General features: G+C 40.1%; 1 protein-coding gene across 1 annotated transcript; it reads left to right on the top strand.

The window, feature by feature from the left end:
• The first annotated feature begins 345 nt into the window (after positions 1 to 345).
• Positions 346 to 17,729, top strand: LOC124387279 (butyrophilin subfamily 1 member A1-like). Its single transcript, XM_046851517.1, has 9 exons — positions 346 to 467; positions 537 to 593; positions 9,908 to 10,258; positions 10,801 to 11,079; positions 11,318 to 11,419; positions 11,966 to 11,992; positions 15,582 to 15,608; positions 16,093 to 16,119; positions 16,262 to 17,729. The coding sequence occupies exons 2-9, from the start codon at positions 539 to 541 to the stop codon at positions 16,792 to 16,794; spliced, it is 1,401 nt and encodes a 466-aa protein (XP_046707473.1). The 5' UTR covers positions 346 to 467; positions 537 to 538; the 3' UTR covers positions 16,795 to 17,729.
• Positions 17,730 to 19,839: the final 2,110 nt, after the last annotated feature.

Raw genomic sequence — 19,839 nt, 5'->3', positions numbered from 1 at the left:
TTGTGACTGTTTCAGTTGAATCACATACAACAGATTTCAGTTTGATGTCAGTTTCCATACACAATCCATTCACTTAGACCCTCAGGGAAATTCATTTCAAGGTTAAATTCAATTCACTAAAAAAAAACCTTTTCCACGGGGTAACCGAATAAAATTAGAATAAAAGATTTCACAGAATAGAATTTTGTGAATCCCCTACACTCGGGATGCTTATTATATTTGTTTAACTTCGACTAAACGGCATTATAAAGAAATGTGAATCACATTGAGTACAGAGCAGCCCATCCCCTTCCTACAGCTACCGACTGCAGTGACGATGTACTGCGACAGTGACGAGAGACTCGAGAAAAAAGTGTTTAGTTTCACATTTGCTGTAACAGGACTTTAAAACGAAAGCACGACGAACAAAGTGAAATCACAGATTTCTTTAGCTTCTTTTTACTGGGAAAATATACACCTTTAAGCGGGTGAGTAGTTTGTCGGCTAGTTTACAAAAATAAGGTGTTGAATTGTGGTGTAATAATACTGTTTTTCAGAGATGCTTTTGTGTGTGACTCTGCCGATTCTCTTCAGCGTTATGGAATCTAAAGCAGGTATGTTGTATCTCTCCCTCTCTCCCTCTCTCTCTCACACACACACACACACACACACACACACACACACACACACACACACACACGTTTGTGAGTATAAATCTCTTTTCTCAGAGCTGAGTAACGTCATATGTTGCTATGGTGAGCGGAAAAGACAGGAAACGCAGCGAGAATGGTCCCTTTTAGGTCGTGACTGAGGCTTTTCTTTAAGGCCTCAAATGACTGTGGTTGTAGGATTAAAAAGTAGCTTATTTATGCTTAAGTAAACATAACCCATAGGAAAGTGCCCATAACACTCACTAGATAGTGAGATAAAAGGGCCCCATCCAACACAGATGAAAATAATACAAACAGCATGAATCATGAGTGAGGATGTTTATTATAAATGCAATAAAAGGGGATAGAGAACATCCGTGCGCACCCCAAGCACAGGCCAAAAAAGGGAATAATACCTCTTTAGTGAAATCTACCCCATTTGTGGAAAGCGAAGTAAAATAATGAAGTGAAACAGTTGTATACTTCCCACTTTTTTGTGGTCCAACCCTCTCGAAGAATCTCGAAGACAAAGGTAATCAGAATTGACCTTTGAATGTTGGAATATTTGAATGTTAATGATGGTTAAAAATACTTGGGGGAAGGTTTAACGTCCAAAGGAGGAAATACCAGGTGTGGTCAGACCATCAATGTCATGACATGTGGATGCTCTCGGGTTGATTGTGGTTTGCCACAATAAACTCTACCTTTGCTCTACTCATCCTAGTGTCTTGGCTTCTTTTGAAGAGACTATTTTACATTTTATTTTATTCGCAGACCGGTTTAATGTCAGACAATATTTTCACGGACCGGCCTATAAGGTGTGGCAGATAGATACAACAATGCAGTAATATAATATATACAATAATAAAAGTGAATCCCCTGTGTTGTTTTTTTTGTTCATTGTGCTAGCTTGGGGGTTTCAATTTAGCGGTAATGTATTATGTTTTAGCGGCTGGAGCAGCCCCTTTAAGAAGGTAGGTGGATGTAGGTAAGACATGTGACCGAGGAAAGATTGACATGCATCAGGAGTGAGTCATAGACTGATGTGGTGGAGAAAAAAAACACATTTTCCAAAAAAAAAAAACATCGTTCCGAATCAGATAATAAATAAAACGGAAATAATATTAGTTATGTATTCTTTCTGTGCGGCCCGGTACCAATTGACCCACAGACCGGTGCCGGTCCACAGCCTGAGGTTTGAGGACCACTGGTTTACACCAAAATCTTTTGTATAATGACCAAAATAGAAACTTCTGCATAGAAATACTTGCTTATCATCTTTGCTAGGTGGCTGCTAACAAGGAAAGATCCACATCAGTCATAAATCCACTATTAATATCCAGTAATATTATTCACATTTTAATGTTACTTTGGAACTTTTTGTCCTCAGAAATATTTCTAAAGGTTTTAATGTTGGCCATTCACCATGTGTGAAGTTCGTGAACTACCAATCATATGTTTTGTTTCTAAGCTCAGTATAAATGTAGACATTGAAACTAGAGCAGAGCGCGCACACACACACACAAACACACACACACAAACACACACACACACACACACACACACACACACACACACACACACACACAGAGACTACTGTATATCACCCCTCAGCTTAAGCTTATATTATATGATCTAGCCACATCATTCATTACTCACAGTTGTTTCTTGTCACTGCAAATTAGCACACCTACATGCGATTGAGTTTCTCAGTGTGTTTGGCAAGTTTTTGTTTAAGCTTTCATGTTCATGTATGTGTCTCAGTGTTATCGTCTTCTTTTTTTTCTATAATTTTTTTATTGAAAAATCAACAATCACAAATAGAAAAATGTAAGCAGAACTTCTCTATTTTTCCTTTTTAAACATCAAAGAGCAAACACCCCCACCCTGCCACCCAAGACACAAACAAACCCCAAGACACACACAAGCGCACACACACACACACACCCCACATCCTCCTGTTAAAACAACTAAAGAAACGAAAGAAAGGTTATGCATACAGTCCAATTTTTGACTGAATTAGAACTTTACTCAGGTAACACTCATAGTCTCCTAAAATAAGAAATAACAGGTTGCCACTTGTAAAAAAAAAAAAAGGTGTCATTAGAACCCCTCAGTGTATATTTTATTTTCTCCAACTTAAGAAAAAACATCAAATCTTAAACCACTGAGAGATGGAGGGACATCTTATTGCTTTCCAGTGTAGAAATATGAAACGTCTGCACAACAAAGATGAGAAGACTAAAACATCTTTGTGTACAGAAATCAGTGATACTGACTCATTGGTAAAACCAAATATAGTGATCAGTGGGCATAGTGTCAATTGCAATTCAAATATGGAGGACATAATCCTGAAAAAAACCTGTCCAGAATGCATGTAATTTTGGGCACAGAAAAAACATATGACTTAAATGACAGGGGGAAGCATGACATTTGTCACATCTGTCCTCAACCCCAGGATAGATTTTTGCCTGTTTCAATTTAGAAAGACGAATTCTGTACAAAACCTTAAACTGAATGAGACTGCGAGCACAGGAAGTCGTAGACCGTATTCTATCTACGGCTTTCTTCACCTTTCATCGCCAAACTGCAACCCTAACTCCACCTCCCAAGCTGTCCTAGTTTTATCTGTATTCATATTTGAGAGAATGGGAGTCTGCATAATTTCATAAGTACTTAAAACTGTTCTAAAAATAATACATTCTTCAAATACTGTAGCACTGGTTATGTATCTTATGCTTTACAATTAAATACAGTAAATATACACAGTTGCACTTTTCAGCAAACCCAGATGTGAGAGATCAGCTTAAAAATGTTGACGAGTGTGTAAAGAACATTAGATAGTGAATGCTTGTTAGCCTCCTTTGTTAAATTCTGATAAGAGGCAATTACTTTTAAGAGGACGAAACGCAGCTTGAAATAAACTGTCCGATTATGTAGCATAGCTGGATGATCGTCTTTCTGTCTCGGTGTTTGCAGCTAACAATGACATTGTGATTATTGACTTGTCTATCCTTAGAGGCTCATGTGAATAACATTACCAGGATAGTCTTCTTCCACCTTAGAAATATTGCCAAAATTTTAAATATGTCATTGCAGGATGCAGAAAAACTAGTTCATGCTTTTGTTACATCTAGATCAGAATACTGCTTTAAGGTTTGGATGTTCTAGAGTGTGTGTATAAAATAAGCTTCAGTTAGTCCAGAGTGCAGCAGCAAGTGTCCTTACCACAACCAGAACATATGATCACATCACCCCTATTGTAATCAACAGTCTACATTTCCGCCCAATTAAATCTCACATTGATTACAAAATACTACTACTGACATATAAAGCACTGAATAGTTTCATGCCACATTATCTGAACTTTTGTTCCATTATGATCCCCCAAGCCTACTTCTATCAAAATGTGCAGGTTACTGTATCTGTTGGTACCTCACATAATAGAAAATACAGCAAGGGGCGTAGATGTTTCTTACAAAGCCCCACAGTTATGGACAGTGTTGGGGGTAATGCGTTACGTAATAATATTACTTTTCTGGAGTAACGAGTAAAGTAGCGTGTTACTTTATAAACTTACACATTAATATCTGAGTTACTTTTTTTAAAAAGTAATGCGAGTTACTTTTCTGTTAAATTATTTTGAATAAAAAAATGAATACTGAATTAAAATGAACGTAGTCACGTAGAATCGCGCACTCATACGTGCGAGCCGCGGGAACAGAAGCTGGTCAGGAGCGGAGATGGCAAACCAGAGCATTACATTACTGTGATGGAAGTATTCTTATTATTTTGAAATAGTCGAGGAAAAGGAGAAGGGTATAATGGTTAAGTGTAGATTATGTGTAGGTGAAAAGCTCTTGTCAACTGCAACTGCAAAAAATACCATTTAAAAAAATATATATATATATATATATATATATATATATATATATATATATATATATATATATATATATATATATATATATATATATATGCATGCAAAGCACAGCACTACAGACGAGGACGAGGTCATATTTACGGAATTGCTTTATGTTACGGAATGTTTTATGAGATGACAGCGAAAGGTACAGTATTGTTTAAAATAATAGCAGTATAATGTGACTAACCAGATTAATCCAGGTTTTTAGTATAATTTTCATTGCTACGTGGCAAACAAGTTACCAGTAGGTGCAGTAGATTCTCAGAAAACAAACAAGACCCAGCATTCATGATATGCATGCTCGTAATTGCAGGCTGTGCAATTGGGCAAAAAAATTCAAAAAAAAATAGCAGTGTGGCATTCAATCAATGAGGTCATAAATTTTGTGAAAAAACAGGTGTGAATCAGGTGGCCCCTATTTAAGGATGAAGCCAGCACTTGTTAAACATGCAAGCCTGAGGAAAATGAGTCGTTCAAGACATTGTTCAGAAGAACAGCATACTTTGATTAAAAAGTTGATTGGAGAGGGAAAAACCTATAAAGAGGTGCAAAAAATTATAGGCTGTTCAGCTAAAATGATCTCCAATGCCTTAAAATGGAGAGCAAAACCAGAGAGACATGGAAGAAAATGGAAGACAACCATCAAAATGGATCGAATAAGAACCAGAATGGCAAAGGCTCAGCCAATGATCAGCTCCAGGATGCTCAAAGACAGTCTGGAGTCACCTGTAAGTACTGTGACAGTTAGAAGACGTCTGTGTGAAGCTAATCTATTTTCAAGAATCCCCCGCAAAGTCCCTCTGTTAAAAAAAAAGAGGTTACAGTTTGCCAAAGAACACATCAACTGGCCTAAAGAGAAATGGAGGAACATTTTGTGGACTGATTTTTCTTTTTGGGTCCAAGGGCCACAGACAGTTTGTGAGATGACCCCCAAACTCTGAATTCAAGCCACAGTACACAGTGAAGCATGGTGGTGCAAGCATCATGATATGGGCATGTTTCTCCTACTATGGTGTTGGACCTATTTATCGCATACCAGGGATCATGGATCAGTTTGCATATGTCAAAATACTTGAAGAGGTCATGTTGCCTTATGCTGAAGAGGACATGCCCTTGAAATGGTTGTTTTAACAAGACAATGACCCCAAACACACTAGTAAACGAGCAAAGTCTTGGTTCCAAACCAACAAAATTAATTTTATGGAGTGGCCAGCCCAATCCCCGGACCTTAATCCAATCGAGAACTTGTGGGGTGATATCAAAAATGCTGTTTCTGAAGCAAAACCAAGAAATGTAAATGAATTGTGGAATGTTGTTAAAGAATCATAGAGTGGAATAACAGCTGAGAGGTGACACAAGTTGGTTGACTCCATGCCACACAGATGTGAAGCAGTTTTAAAAAACTGTGGTCATACAACTTAATATTAGTTTAGTGATTCACAGGATTGCTAAATCCTAGAAACAAAAATGTTTGTATAAAATAGTTTTGAGTTTGTACAGTCAACTGCATGAACACACCCCTTTTAACTAATTGCCCAATTGCACAGCCTTAAGAGTGTGCATATCATGAATGCTGGGTCTTGTTTGTTTTCTGAGAATCTACTGCACCAACTGGTAACTTGTTTGCCATGTAGAAATAAAAAATATGCTAAAACCCTGGATTATTCTGGTTAGTCACATTGTACTGCTATTATTTTGAACAATACTTTATGTTCTCCCTCCACATAACCGGAGTGCAGCCCAGACCCTTAACCTTATATACACGAACGATAGTTACATTTGTGACGGTGAAGGCAGATTGAAAAGCAGTGTACAGAAGTGCCACTGGAAAGTGTTCAGCCTTGTGGTCAAAATTTAGTCGATCATCTTATTGTTCTCTAAGCATTTTAAATGTTTAAGAAATGTCTTTTGCCCTAATATAACTTATTTATTTTTCTTCTTCTTCTTCTTTCGGCTGCTCCCATTAGGGGTCGCCAAAGCGGATCATCCGTCTCCATACTATCCTTTCACACCAACTACCTGCATATCTTCCCTCACCACATCCACGAACCTCCTCCTTGGCCTTCCTCTTTTCCTCCTACCTGGTGGCTCCATCCTCAGCATTCTTCTACCAATATAATTTATGTCCCTCCTTTGCACATGTCCAAACCATCTCAATCTCGCCTCCCTCACCTTGTCACCAAAACATCCTACATGCGCTGTCCCTCTAATAAACTCATTTCTAATCTTGTCCATCCTCGTCACTCCCAACGAAAACCTTAACATCTTCAGCTCTGCTACCTCCAGCTCCATCTCCTGTCTTTTACTCAATGCCACTGTCTCTAATCCATACAACATCACAAGTCTCACCACAGTCCTATAAACTTTCCCTTTCATTCTTGCAGATACCCTACTATCACAAATCACTCCTATCTCTCCTCTCCACCCACTCCACCCTGCCTGCACTCTTTTCTTTACTTCTCTAACACACTCTCCATTACTTTGCACTGTTGACCCCAGGTACCTGAACTCCTCCACCTTCTCCACCTCTTCTCCCTGCAACCGCATCACTCCACTGCGCTCCCTCTCATTCACACACATGTATTCTGTCTTACTCCTACTGACTCTCATTCCCCTTCTCTCCAATGCATATCTCCACCTCTCCAGGCTCTTCTCAACCTGCTCCCTACTCTCACCACAAATCACAATATCATCCGCAAACATCATAGTCCAGGGAGACTCCTGTCTGACCTCGTCTGTCAACCTGTCCATCACCACTGCAAACAGGAAAGGGCTCAGGGCCGATCCTTGATGCAGTCCAGCCTTCACCCTGAACCAGTCTGTCATACCTACTGCACACTTCACTGCCGTCACACTGTCCTTATACATGTCCTGCACCACCCTCACATACTTCTCTGACACACCTGACTTCCTTATACAATACCACAACTCCTCTCTTGGCACTCTGTCGTACGCTTTCTCTAAATCCACAAATCCACAATGCAATTCCTTCTGTCCTTCTCTATACTTCTCCATCAACATCCTCAAAGCAAATAAGGCATCTGTGGTGCTCTTCCTCGGCATGAAACCATACTGTTGCTCACAGATGGTCACCTCTTCTCTCAGCCTGGCTTCCACTACTCTTTCCCATAACTTCATGGTGTGACTGCTCAACTTAATTCCCCTGTAGTTACTGCAAGACTGCACATCTCCTTTATGCTTAAAGATAAAGTACCAGTACCAGCACACTTCTTCTCCATTCATCAGGCATCTTCTCACCTTCCAAAATCCTGTTAAACAACCTGGTCAAAAACTCCACTGCCATCTTTCCTAAACATCTCCACGCTTCTACCAGTATGTCATCTGGTCCAACCGACTTACCACTCTTCATCCTCTTAATCGCTGCTCTCACTTCCTCCTTACTAATCCTATCTACATCCTGCTTCACCAACTCCACATCGTCCAACCTTCTCTCTCTCTGATTTTCCTCATTCATTAGCTGTTTAAAATATTCCTTCCACCTTCTCAACACACTCTCCTAACTAGTCAACACATTTCCTTCTCCATCCTTTACTGTTCTAACTTGCAGTACATCCTTCCCAGCTCAGTCCCTCTGCCTGGCCAATCGGTATAAATCCTTTTCTCCTTCCTTAGTGTCCTCCTCATATGCCTTTTCCTTGGCTTTCGCCACATCCTCTTTACCTGCTGTCGCATTTCCTAGTACTCCTGCCTACTTTTCTCATCACTCTGTCTATCCCACTTCTGTTTTGCCAACCTCTTTCTCCTTATGCTCTCCTGCACTTCCCCATTCCACCACCATGTCTCCTTGTCTTGCTGTCTATTTCCAGATGTCACACCAAGTACTTTTCTAGCCGCCTGCCTCATCACTCCTGCAGTAGTTGCCCAATCATTCAACACCTCTTCAACACCACCGAGCCTCTGTCTGACCTATTCCCTGAACCTCACATTACACTCTTCCTCCTTAAGTTTCCACCATCTTATTTTTCTTTCAGTCCTCACTCTCCTCCTCTTCTTCTTCGCCTCCAAAACCATCCTACAGACCAACATAGTCCACCTGTGTGCACCTTCCTCCACTCTTATACGTCACCCTATGATCCTCCTTCTTCTTAAAATAATTGTTCACCACTGCCATTTCCATCCTTTTAGCAAAATCTACCACCATCTGCCCTTCCACATTCCTCTCCTTAAAACCATACCTACCCATCACCTCCTCATCACCTCTGTTCCCTTCACCTACATGCCCATTAAAGTCTGCCCCAATTACCAATCGTTCTTTCCTAGGTACACCATCTAACACTTCATCTAATTCACTCCAGAATCTTTCCTTCTCCTCCATCTCACAGCCAACTTGTGGAGCATAGGCACTGATGACATTTATCATCATCCTTCAACTTCCACCTTCACGATCATCACCCTATCAGAAACTCTCTTCACCTCCACTACACTCTTACTGTAGTCTTCTATCAGAATCACCCCTACACCATTTCTCTTTCCATCCACACCATGATAAAACAGTTTAAATCCACCTCCAATGTTCCTGCTCTTACTCACTTTACACTTGGTCTCCTGAACACACAGCATATCTACCTTTCTCCTCTCCATCATATCAGCTACCTCTCTCCCTTTACCCGTCATAGTACCAACATTTAATGTACCAACCCGAACCTCCACTCTCCTACACTGCTCCTTTCCCTGCCGTCTCTGTAGACGTCTTCCTCCTCTCCTTCTCCTCCTTCGGCCAACAGTAGCCCAATTTCCACCGGTACCCTGTCGGCTAACGATACCTGTGGCGGTCGTTGTTAACCCGGGCCTTGACCGATCCGGTATGAAATTCTCATTTGTGATCCGCATATTTCCTAACGCAACCCTCCCCATTTACCCGGGCTGGGGACCGGCACTAAGAGTGCACTGGCTTGTGCCTCCCTAATAGCTGGGTTAATATAACTTATTATTTAATGGCAATTATCTATATTACACCTGTTACACCTGTAAGGCGTGAAAGAGATACAAGTAACGCAAAAGTAACGCAAAAGTAATATAACGCATTACTTTCCATAAAAAGTAACTAAGTAACGTAATTAGTTACTTTTTTGGGGAGTAACTCAATATTGTAATGCATTACTTTTAAAAGTAACATTGCCCATTACTGGTTATAGAACAGTCTTCCAATTAGTGTTCAGAACTTAGTCACAGGCTCAGTGTTAAAGTATAAGCTGAAAACATTAAACATTAAGAGAGATAAAGAAAGTGAGACCACATCTGAAAATAAGCTGTACAAGTCAAAATGCAGTCTGTCTTATTGTATATAGAAAAATATTAATAGTCAGTATTTATATGTTTTCTGAAAACACAGAGCAATTACAGGTGGTTGGTCCGGACGCTCCTCTTATTGCTGTAGCTGGTGAAGACTTGGTTCTACCTTGTTTTATCAAAGCCAAAACCAGTGCTGTGGACATGACAGTGGAGTGGTATAAACCAGACAGAGATCATTCATTAGTGCATCTCTATAAGGATCATGGAGACACAAATGAAAATCAGGCTCAGACGTACAAAGGAAGAACTTCAGTTTTTGAGGAGGAGCTACAGAATGGCAACGCTTCACTCAAACTCTCAGCTCTCAGAGTCTCTGATGAAGGAGAGTACAGGTGTCTTGTTGAGAATAAATCCATGTCCAATGAAACGACTGTTTATGTCATTGTTGAGGGTAAGAGCTATTTCCATTTAAAAGAATTATACACTGAAAATTTGATTGTTTAAAGTTTAAGCAGCAGTGGTCGCATTATATTTTACACTGCACCAGTAGTTTGGAACCAGACAGTGTATCATTAAATAAATAAATAAATATTTTGTAGGCTATAATAAATAACATGCTAATACAATTTTAGAACTATTTTTTTATCTTGCATTAAAATATTCAATTCCCATTGTTAGTTATATTTTGAATAATGTGTTTTTTTTTTTATTATTTTTTCAAATCAAGACAATGTTATGGAATTATTCAGTTATATGCAATTCAATTATTTTATTTATTTAAAATATTTTTTTAAACTGAGAAGCCATGTTTAGAATATAATACTGTATGCCCTGGGATATTTCTGGCATACAACATTTGTCAGACATAGAAGCACAACTTGTTTAATCTTAAAATCAGTTGAAAATTATATACTACTTTTTCATTTTGAGATCAAGAGCTCTATATATACTTTTATCTGAATTAAAACAATATTTTTTGTTTAATGACTGCAGTTAAGGGCAGCCCCCCGGTGATCATGATGGAGAGTTATGATAACTCAGGAGGGATTAATCTAGTGTGTGAGTCCAGAGGCTGGAAACCTGAACCTGAGGTTCTGTGGTTGGACAGAGAAGGAGTCACTCTGCCTGCTGAAGAGACACAGATACACAGAGATGCTGAGGGTTTCAGTGTGAAACGCCAGATAACTGTTTATGATTATAGCGACTCCAACAGATTTTACTGTAGACTTTTACAAAAACATCACATGATGGAGACAGAGGTTATCATAAATAGTAAGTGTCTATGATTAACATGGTGTCTATAATGTGACTATAACACTGTAATCCACTGTAATCTTTACAGACCTATTACTAATATTTTTGCATCATATTCTATGCTTATTTTTTATGTATGTATGGTTTCATGCCACAGAGCTCTGTGTAAATGTGTTAGCATCTTATTGATTAATTCTTGCACAGTTCTGTATCTGTAAAAAAAATCTGTAAATATGAAAATGTGGTTTCATTTTAGGTAAATTTTTTGCTGCTGGGAAGTGGATTGTTGGCATTTCAATTTCAGCATGTTTTATTGCTGTTGGTTTGATATTAATCTCAGTTCTACATTACAAGAAAGGTGATTTTTAATATTTTTTCTTCATTACGTATAGCTTAAATTATACTTCAGTTTATAAGATAGCTTTAGCTTCCAATAACATGCTAGAAATCACTGCCAGTTGGCTGCAGGGCCCAACTTGGCACAGCTCTCTGTAAACAGGATCTAAAAGAAGTAAAAGATCAAATTAGTCAATGTTATTCAAATAGCAAATAGTGCAAATAGCAAACATTCAGAATTCAAGCAGCCTTTTGTCCCTGATTCAGTCTGGACTAAAGTGACCACTATGACACTTGAAAGTTCATATACATTCATGAAGAATGAAGGATTATACCCGGCTTTGTGTCTTGTTTTCTTGTGGCCACTATGTAGTTATTGTTTTTATTAGTGTAATTTTACAGTGTTAGATGTTTTTTAAATGTTAGTTTTTTTGGAAATTTAAGGTATCTGCATTCAGAAAACCAATTTATTGAATTGAATTTTGTGTATTGTTAAAGCTTTAGTAAATATTACATATATCATAAGGACAAAATGAAATGTCATAACTGCAATCTGTTTTATCATCAGAGATTAAACGGGTGAAGCAAAATGCAGGTAGGAATGAAGAGCTTTTAAAATAAAAATGTATGACAATAATCAAATTAAAATTACACTGTTTCGATATATCTGACTAACATAGTGAGGAGTCACAGAAATTTGAAGATTTGGCAGATGACAGAAATTATAACCACTTTTTGGTAGTGTAACCACACAAACTTTATTCAAGCCAGATAGAAACCACAATTTGTATTTGTGTTGTACAAAACACAAATAGACATATTTGTGATTATTTAACATATTTCAAAAGTATTTAATATTGAAATCCCAAGAGGCCATGCATTATATTTTTTCTTTCTTGTTTTCTCATGATCACAACATAATTTTGTCATGATCTTGACAAAAGTTGTTTTATTGTGGATATGACTTAGTTTCCTCCACGTGCCCACACTGGTACGCTTCCACGCCCGGATTGCCACACCTGGTTATGGTTATTATTCATGATGCTGCATCTAGAACATTTTTCATAACAAGTACTTAATTTTTCTGTGTACTTGTCATGAGAGCATTTTTTCAGCAATGAGCATCACTGCAGCATTGTGGATAATAACCATAACCATTTGTGGCAGGGGCACGTGTACTCGCGCCGTGACAGGCACATGGATGTGAATCGGTACATGGAGTTGAATTCGTCCAGCTACCCGACGGAAAGAGCAAAAATCGCGGCCCACATTTCTCTGCTGTCTGGAGAACCTCTCTCTCTTGCCAGTGAGTTGTGGATAATATAGAAAAGCGCAACTGGAGGCGAGTTCAGCTCATGCACCAGGTTCATTCAGCTTCTAACCAGGGAACTCGGGATACTCACGGCGGATCTCGATCACCTCTTCCCCGCTTCCGAGAGCACCGTTCCGCACCAGAGTTTCCTGGAGAGCTCCGCTCCACCCCAGGACCTCCCGGAGATCTCCGCTCTGCCCCAGGACCTTCTGGAGATCTCCACCCTGCTCCAAGACCTCCAGAAAGGCCTGGCTCCGTTCCAGGTCCTCCAGGAGAGCTCAGCTCCGTTCCAGGTCCTCCAGGAGAGCTCAGCTCCGTTCCAGGCCCTCCAGGAGAGCTCCGCCTTGCTCCAGGCCCTCAAGGAGAGCTCCACTTTGCTCCAGGTCTCCACCACGGGCTCCTCTTTGTCCCTGAGCAACCCCTTGAGCTTCTCTCTGTCCCTGAGCGACCCCGTGAGCTCCTCTCTGTCCCTGAGCGACCCCGTGAGCTCCTCTCTGTCCCTGAGCGACCCCGTGAGCTCCTCTCTGTCCCTGAGAGTCCCCGAGAGCTCGGTTCTGCTCCAGAGAGTCCCTGATAGTTCGGTTTCGCTCCAGAGAGTCCCCGAGAGCTTGGTTCCGCTCCAGAGAGTCCCCGAGAGCTCGGTTTTGCTCCAGGTCCCTGATGAGAGCTGGGTTTCGCTCCAGGACTCCCGCCCGGTTCCACGCCAACGCATCCCAGAGAACACCTTTTCATCCAATGGGATCCCGGAGCACACAACTCACCTTCGAGACTGCGAAGGGACGTCGACCTGTTGCCCCCGGGCTCCACCGAAGGCGACGGCCTGCCCCACAGTCTCCCTGAAGGTGACTCCACCTTTCGGAGCTCCGCTTCACCCAAGGGATCCCCAGAGCTCTCAACTCAGCTCCGAGACTGCGAAAGGGATGTCGAACCGCTGCCCCTGGCTTCATCCAAAGGCGACGGCTCGCCCCACAGTCTCCCAAGAGGTGACGGCTCACCCCACGAGCACTCTGAAGGCGAAGCTTTGTCACAGACTTCCGCTTCGCCCAAGGGGTCCCCAGAGCACTCACCTCAGCTCCGGGACTGCGAAAGGGACGTCGAACCGCTGCTCCTGACCTCATCCGAAGGCGACGGTTCGCCCCACAGTCTCCCAAAAGGTGACTGCTTGCCCCATGAGCACTCAGGAGATGAAGTCACGTCACAGAGCTCCTCCTCCAGGTCCCCGTGGGTGATGAGTGGCCGTTCCGGACCTTCCTGGGTAACGTCGATCCGTTCCAGGCTGCCGGGGTGGTCATCGCTCAGCCTCCGGTCATCACCAGGGTCGTTGTGCCAGTCTGGGTCTCCGAGGTGGAAGCGGCTCTGTTCCAGGCATCTCGGGGTGGCGTCAACCCGCTCCAGGTCTCCGTGGTGGACGTTTCCCCGCATCCGGCCTCCGCTGAGGGCGTCGCTCCGCTCCAGAGCTCCGTGGAGGACGTCTCTCCGCCGAGGGCGTCGCTCCACTCCAGGGCTCCAGGGGGGTGTCTCTCCGCCTCCTGTCTCCGCCGAGGGGGTCGCTCTGCTCCAGGTCTCTAGGGGGTCGTCTCTCCGCCTCCTGTCTCCGCCGAGGGCGTCGCTCCGCTCCAGGTCTCCAGGGGAGTCATCTCTCTGCCTCCTGTCTCCGCCGAGGGCGTCACGCCGCTTCGGGTCTCCACTAAGGGCATTGCTCCGCTTCAGGTCCCCACCATGGGCGTCACCCCCCTTACCGGGTCTCTGCCGAGGACTCCACCCAGCCTCAGGTCGTCTCCAGGGCCGTCTCTCAGTTCCGGGCCTCCGTGGTGGGCGTCTCTCCACTTCCTGTCTCCGCAGGGCGTGTCGTCCCACCTCAGGTCCTTACTGGGGGTGTCATTCCGCTCCTGGTCTCCATGAGGGCCATCTCTCCCCCTCTTCGCCCCGCTCCTGGTCTCCTAGTTGGGCTGTGCTCTGTTTCGGGACCCCGCTGGGGTCGTTGTCCCGTTCTGGCTCTCCGCGGGGGTGGTCTCTTCACCTCGGGCCCTTCCTGGCTGTTCCTGGCTCCATGGCAGTTCTGGCAGACTCCCCTTCCCCTTATCCCCGCTACGTACTGTTCGACTCAGAGTCTCTCTCTCTCTCTCTCTCTTCGCGTGAACCACGTCTCTTTTCAGACGCACCCGGGATTGTTCCCTCCATAATCCGCGGACGTTGAACTGTTGTGGGCCGCGCTGTGGGCGCACCACCGGATTATTCCTTTTTCCCCAGACTCCGTTATCCGGACTATCCCTGCGAGCGCAAGTATTTGGTTTGGCTCTGCCTTTGTGCTCAATAAAGTTTTGTTTGCTGTTACTCCGGCTTCCGCCTCCATTTCCCGCATGACAGAAACATTGTTTTGTTGTTGGGAAACATTTTTGTGAAAATTAAAACAATATTTAATTTAATTAAAAGAAAAAGATTGTGATGCGAAAGTTCCAGGTTATTCCAGTAAAAGAAACTGCCTTAACAAGGACACAATTACTTTACCATTGGCATCTACCTGTGCATTAATCAAGTGGCTGTCATAGTGTCACAAAATCTGAAGGAAATTACGAACAATGAGCATTACATTAAAGTAAGATATAAAGTACTCAAAATGCATAGATTAGTGAAATGGTACAAAATAACGTAAAAAATGGAGTACAGTGGGTTCAATAATCAGTAAATGGAAGCTGCACCACAACACCCAGTCGCTGCAAATAAAACACCATCGATTAAAATTTCCCCAAACATGAACCTAAATCACACCACAGATGATCTACATCTCTATGATGAAGTGTGATTGTTATAAGTATTTTACATTAATACTGTCATATGTTTATTATTAACATTTATTATCATCTATTTTCAGAGCAACTGAGACTGGCAAAGGAAAATGGTAATTAAACCTTAACCTAAATTTTATTTTTAAAATTTTTATTATTTTTCACCTCTTTGTTTGTACTGATTAATGCTAATGTACAATCTAATGTACAAAATTATAGGCAGCTAAAGTAATTTACCTGTAAATTATCAAGGAACAAAAAAGAAGGGTTTTGTAAAAGTAGAGAGAAACAGACACATCAGTCAGAATACATTAAATTACTTGTGTTCTGAAAGGTAATAACCCTTGATCTTGTTTATTTTAACACTCAATCAAACTCTCCTTTTTTTATTAACGACAACAAGGTGGAGGTTCACATAAGGTGCAGATCAGGGCAGAGATTAGAATTTACAGCTCTATTTTATATCTCCATGGAATCCATAATCTCCAATTATGTTTCCTTCTTACTGATGGCAATAAACTTGTTTTTGTCAGTTGTAGATGTTTATTTAATATAAGTTATTAATTATTATTATTATTTTATTGTTACTTTTTTAAGAGTTTATGAAGAAGAGAAAGTTTGCAGGTAAGCACAAATGTTTGTTTGCAGTTCAAGCAGTGTCTCTATTGTATTTATTACATTTCATGTGTCTGTGTAAGACTGATACACTGCATTCCTGAATGAATAATTAGTTTTGTTTTAAAAAGTGTCTGTGTGTTTCTCTCAGTGGATGTGACTTTGGATCCTGATACTGCTCATCCTGAACTCAAATTGTCTGATGATAATAAAGAAGTGAAACTTGGAGGAAAAAAAACCCTCCCTAATACACCAAAGAGATTTAAATATAACTCTGTGTTGGGCAAGCAGAGTTTCTGCTCAGGGAGATTTTATTATGAGGTGGATGTTGAAAAGAAAATTGAATGGACATTGGGAGTTGTGAAAGAAAGTATTAACAGGGAGACGTGGGTTGAACGGAATCCAGGCAGTGGATTCTGGACCATAAAACTGAGGAATAACACTAAGTATAATGCTAATGCTGATCCCCCTGTCCCCCTCACACTGAGAGAGAAGGTGGAGAAGGTGGGGGTGTTTGTGGATTATGAGGAGGGTCTGGTCTCCTTTTATGATGTGAACTCCAGATCTCTTATCTACTCTTTCACTGGTCAAACTTTCACTGAGAAACTCTATCCATACTTCAGCCCTAGGTACAACGAAGATGGTAAAAATGCAGATGCAATTAAAATCACTGAAGTGAATTAATATTGACTTTATACAGTGGTCCCCTGTAACTTACCGGGGGTTACGTTCTTAGACCCCCTGCAAATTCCAAACATTTCCAAATTTGGACACACCCCTGCAGCCCCTATGGTACCTTAGTGAATTCATAAGTAAGTTGTTTCCTTTTTGATGCATACTCAACAGAAAATGTGAAGTAATGGACACAAATGCTTTATTTATCACTTAAAATGAATAATATAATAGTGTTTTGAAAAAGTTTATGAAATTTGTTAGTGAAAAGAGTTAAAATGTTACTCCTAATGTTCCCGAACATTCGGTCCCGCTGCAGATTCCTGCAAATTTTAAGATAATACTCAATTTGCTGTTAGTTAGGTTCCAAATGAGAACCTGCAAATTTTCAGAGCTGTGAGTTCCAAACCACGATTTATGGGGGGTTGATTGTATTCCATAAGGCTGCATAGCTGCATATAATCATCACTTAGCTAGTAAAATATCTACTATTTACACATAGATTGTGAAACATTATTTTAACATATAGAAAGTGTATCAATGTGCTTGTTATCTGATCTTAGAAGAATAAAGATTTCTAAAAACTTCTCTAAAAAAGACAAATGTTACTCCAGTTACTGTATTATTTACTTTAAATGCTGTTTAAATGATGTCTATCTGAGACTCTGAAAGGAGGTAAATGTCATATGAAGCTTAGTCAGGTGCATCAGTGACACTTGTATTAGGGCTGCAACTAACGATTATATTCAAATAAAAACTGTTTTTTGTTTTTTATTCGATGTTTTGCTTATCATAAACTAAATAAAACCCTAATTTAGCGTATTTATGTATAAAAGTGTAAAAATGCAAAAGCCACATATTGATTTTAACCACCTTTATTTTAGACATTTTAAAGCTTTCATTGGCTTGGATTTCTTCTTAGACAAATTCACTCATGCCGAGTTATATCTTTCTGTAAAAAATAAATAAATGAATAAAAAAAATTCAGTATGCAAAGTGAATCAATTTTCTGTATATATAAAATATATATATATAAATAATCATGGCACATATTCAAACACTCTTAAAACATCTTTACTGTATAGTGTTTGAGGCTATACAGTAAAATGTAAACGCAAAATCGCCTTTATTTTTAAATGTTTGCTAATTTATTCAATTGATCTTTAATCAGAGTGACCATAACTATCACTGAATACATTTTCAGGTCGTTCTACTGTACAATTTGTACAATTTGTAAAAAGTAGGTAAAAATTTTTTTAAAAAAATCTGCATTTGTAAAAAATTTGTACAATTTGTAAAAATAGTAGGTTCGCTCAATCCTTCAAATAATTCTTATTTAGAGTATTAATGTCTATTATTGTCTTAAATTTCAAGTAATTTTACTCTACAGTGAAAAGTAAAGGCAAAATCACTCCAAACATCAGTGCATTTGTATCTCACAATATCTCATATTCAAACATTTATTGAACATTTTACTTTATAGTTTTTCTCAATCTTTCAGCATTAACAACATTTTTCCCACCACTAAAAATCACCACTTAATACAGTTGAGGCTTTGTAAATTTTGAGGAATTGTAATTCAGTCAAATATATTAGTGTAGAATATTAAAGGCAAGTTTATTATTCATAAAGCATTGTGTGGATCTGTGTATGTACCTATAATCTGCAGAAATTGATGAAGGTTGCATCACAGAGAATTTGGGGAAAATTAATTAGATGTATGAATAGATTAGATGTGTGTCTGTCCACAGACCCTCCACAATATGGAGAAAGTAGTGATTTATAATGGAAATAAGTAGTGAGGTAATCTTTCAGCCATTTTTCAGAATGAAAAACAAAATGCATTTCATTAAAAAAAAAATATTTAGAAAGAAGCAAGCAAGAAAGAATTGAGGAGAAAACAAAAAGCACCAAAATTTCTATTTTGACAATCAATTTTAATCATCATCTTCGCCTTCTTCTTCTTCTTTCGGCTTCTCCCATTACGGGTCGCCACAGCAGGTCATCCGTCTCCATACCCCCCCTGTCCTCTATATCTGCCTCTTTCAAACCAACTACCTGCATGTCTTTCCTCACCACATCCATAAACCTCCTCCCTGGTCTTCTTCTTTTCCTTCTTCCAGGTGGCTCCATCCTCAGCATTCTCCTACTGATATACCCCATGTCCCTCCTCTGCACATTTCCAAACCATCTCAATCTCGCCTCCCTCACCTTTTCTCCAAAACATCCTACATGCACTGTCTCTCTAATAAACTCATTTCTAATCCTGTCCATCCTCATCTTTTCCAACGAAAACCTTTAACATCTTCAGCTCTGCTACCTCCAGCTCCACCTCCTGTCTTTTACTTAATGTCTCTAAAGCAATTTAAACACATGTTTACATATTGAACGATTAACAAAGACAGAGCTTTTTATCCATATTTCACTTTTATGCAAACTGAGGTCAGTATCATCAGAAGCAATTAAGACTTTTATTAATTATAATTTATTTATTCGTTATATATACTTTTATATATTTGTTTAAGGTTTTCAGTGGTTACACAGTGATTACATACTGTATTTTCTGTAAACACTGCATGCATAAGATTCCAATGTCTATCTCAAAGTTTTCAAATCTGTTAGACATGTAAACCCTTGATAGAAATTCTTGGCTTTAAATAGCATTCTAATTGTATAAACCAATAGGATAATGCTGAGAATGGATTAATAACAGTGTAATTGGGTGGAAGCTAGATTGTACTTTCAGGAATGGAAGGATTTGTATATTGAGATGGGACGTTATAAGCAGCATATATGTGGTGTGAGGTATTTTGTCACACCTGAAAAATAACTTATATGTTGAGAAGATTTATACCACAATACTGCTTTTGCTCATGAGACATCATGAAGTAGTCACCTGACATTCACAAATTCACAAATGCACAGCCTTTATACAAATACTTAGTTTCAATGTTTGTCTTAAAAATGCTTTAAGAATTAAAAATTCAAATTGAAAGAGCAGTGCCCTCCCATTTTAACTCTGCAGGAAACATTCAGCATGGAAAGTTTATCTTTCTC

This window comes from Silurus meridionalis, chromosome 6, assembly GCF_014805685.1.
Source record: "Silurus meridionalis isolate SWU-2019-XX chromosome 6, ASM1480568v1, whole genome shotgun sequence".
Classification (NCBI taxonomy): domain Eukaryota; kingdom Metazoa; phylum Chordata; class Actinopteri; order Siluriformes; family Siluridae; genus Silurus; species Silurus meridionalis.
The sequence above is the reverse complement of the archived record's forward strand: the minus strand, read 5'-3'. Positions and strand labels throughout refer to the sequence as shown.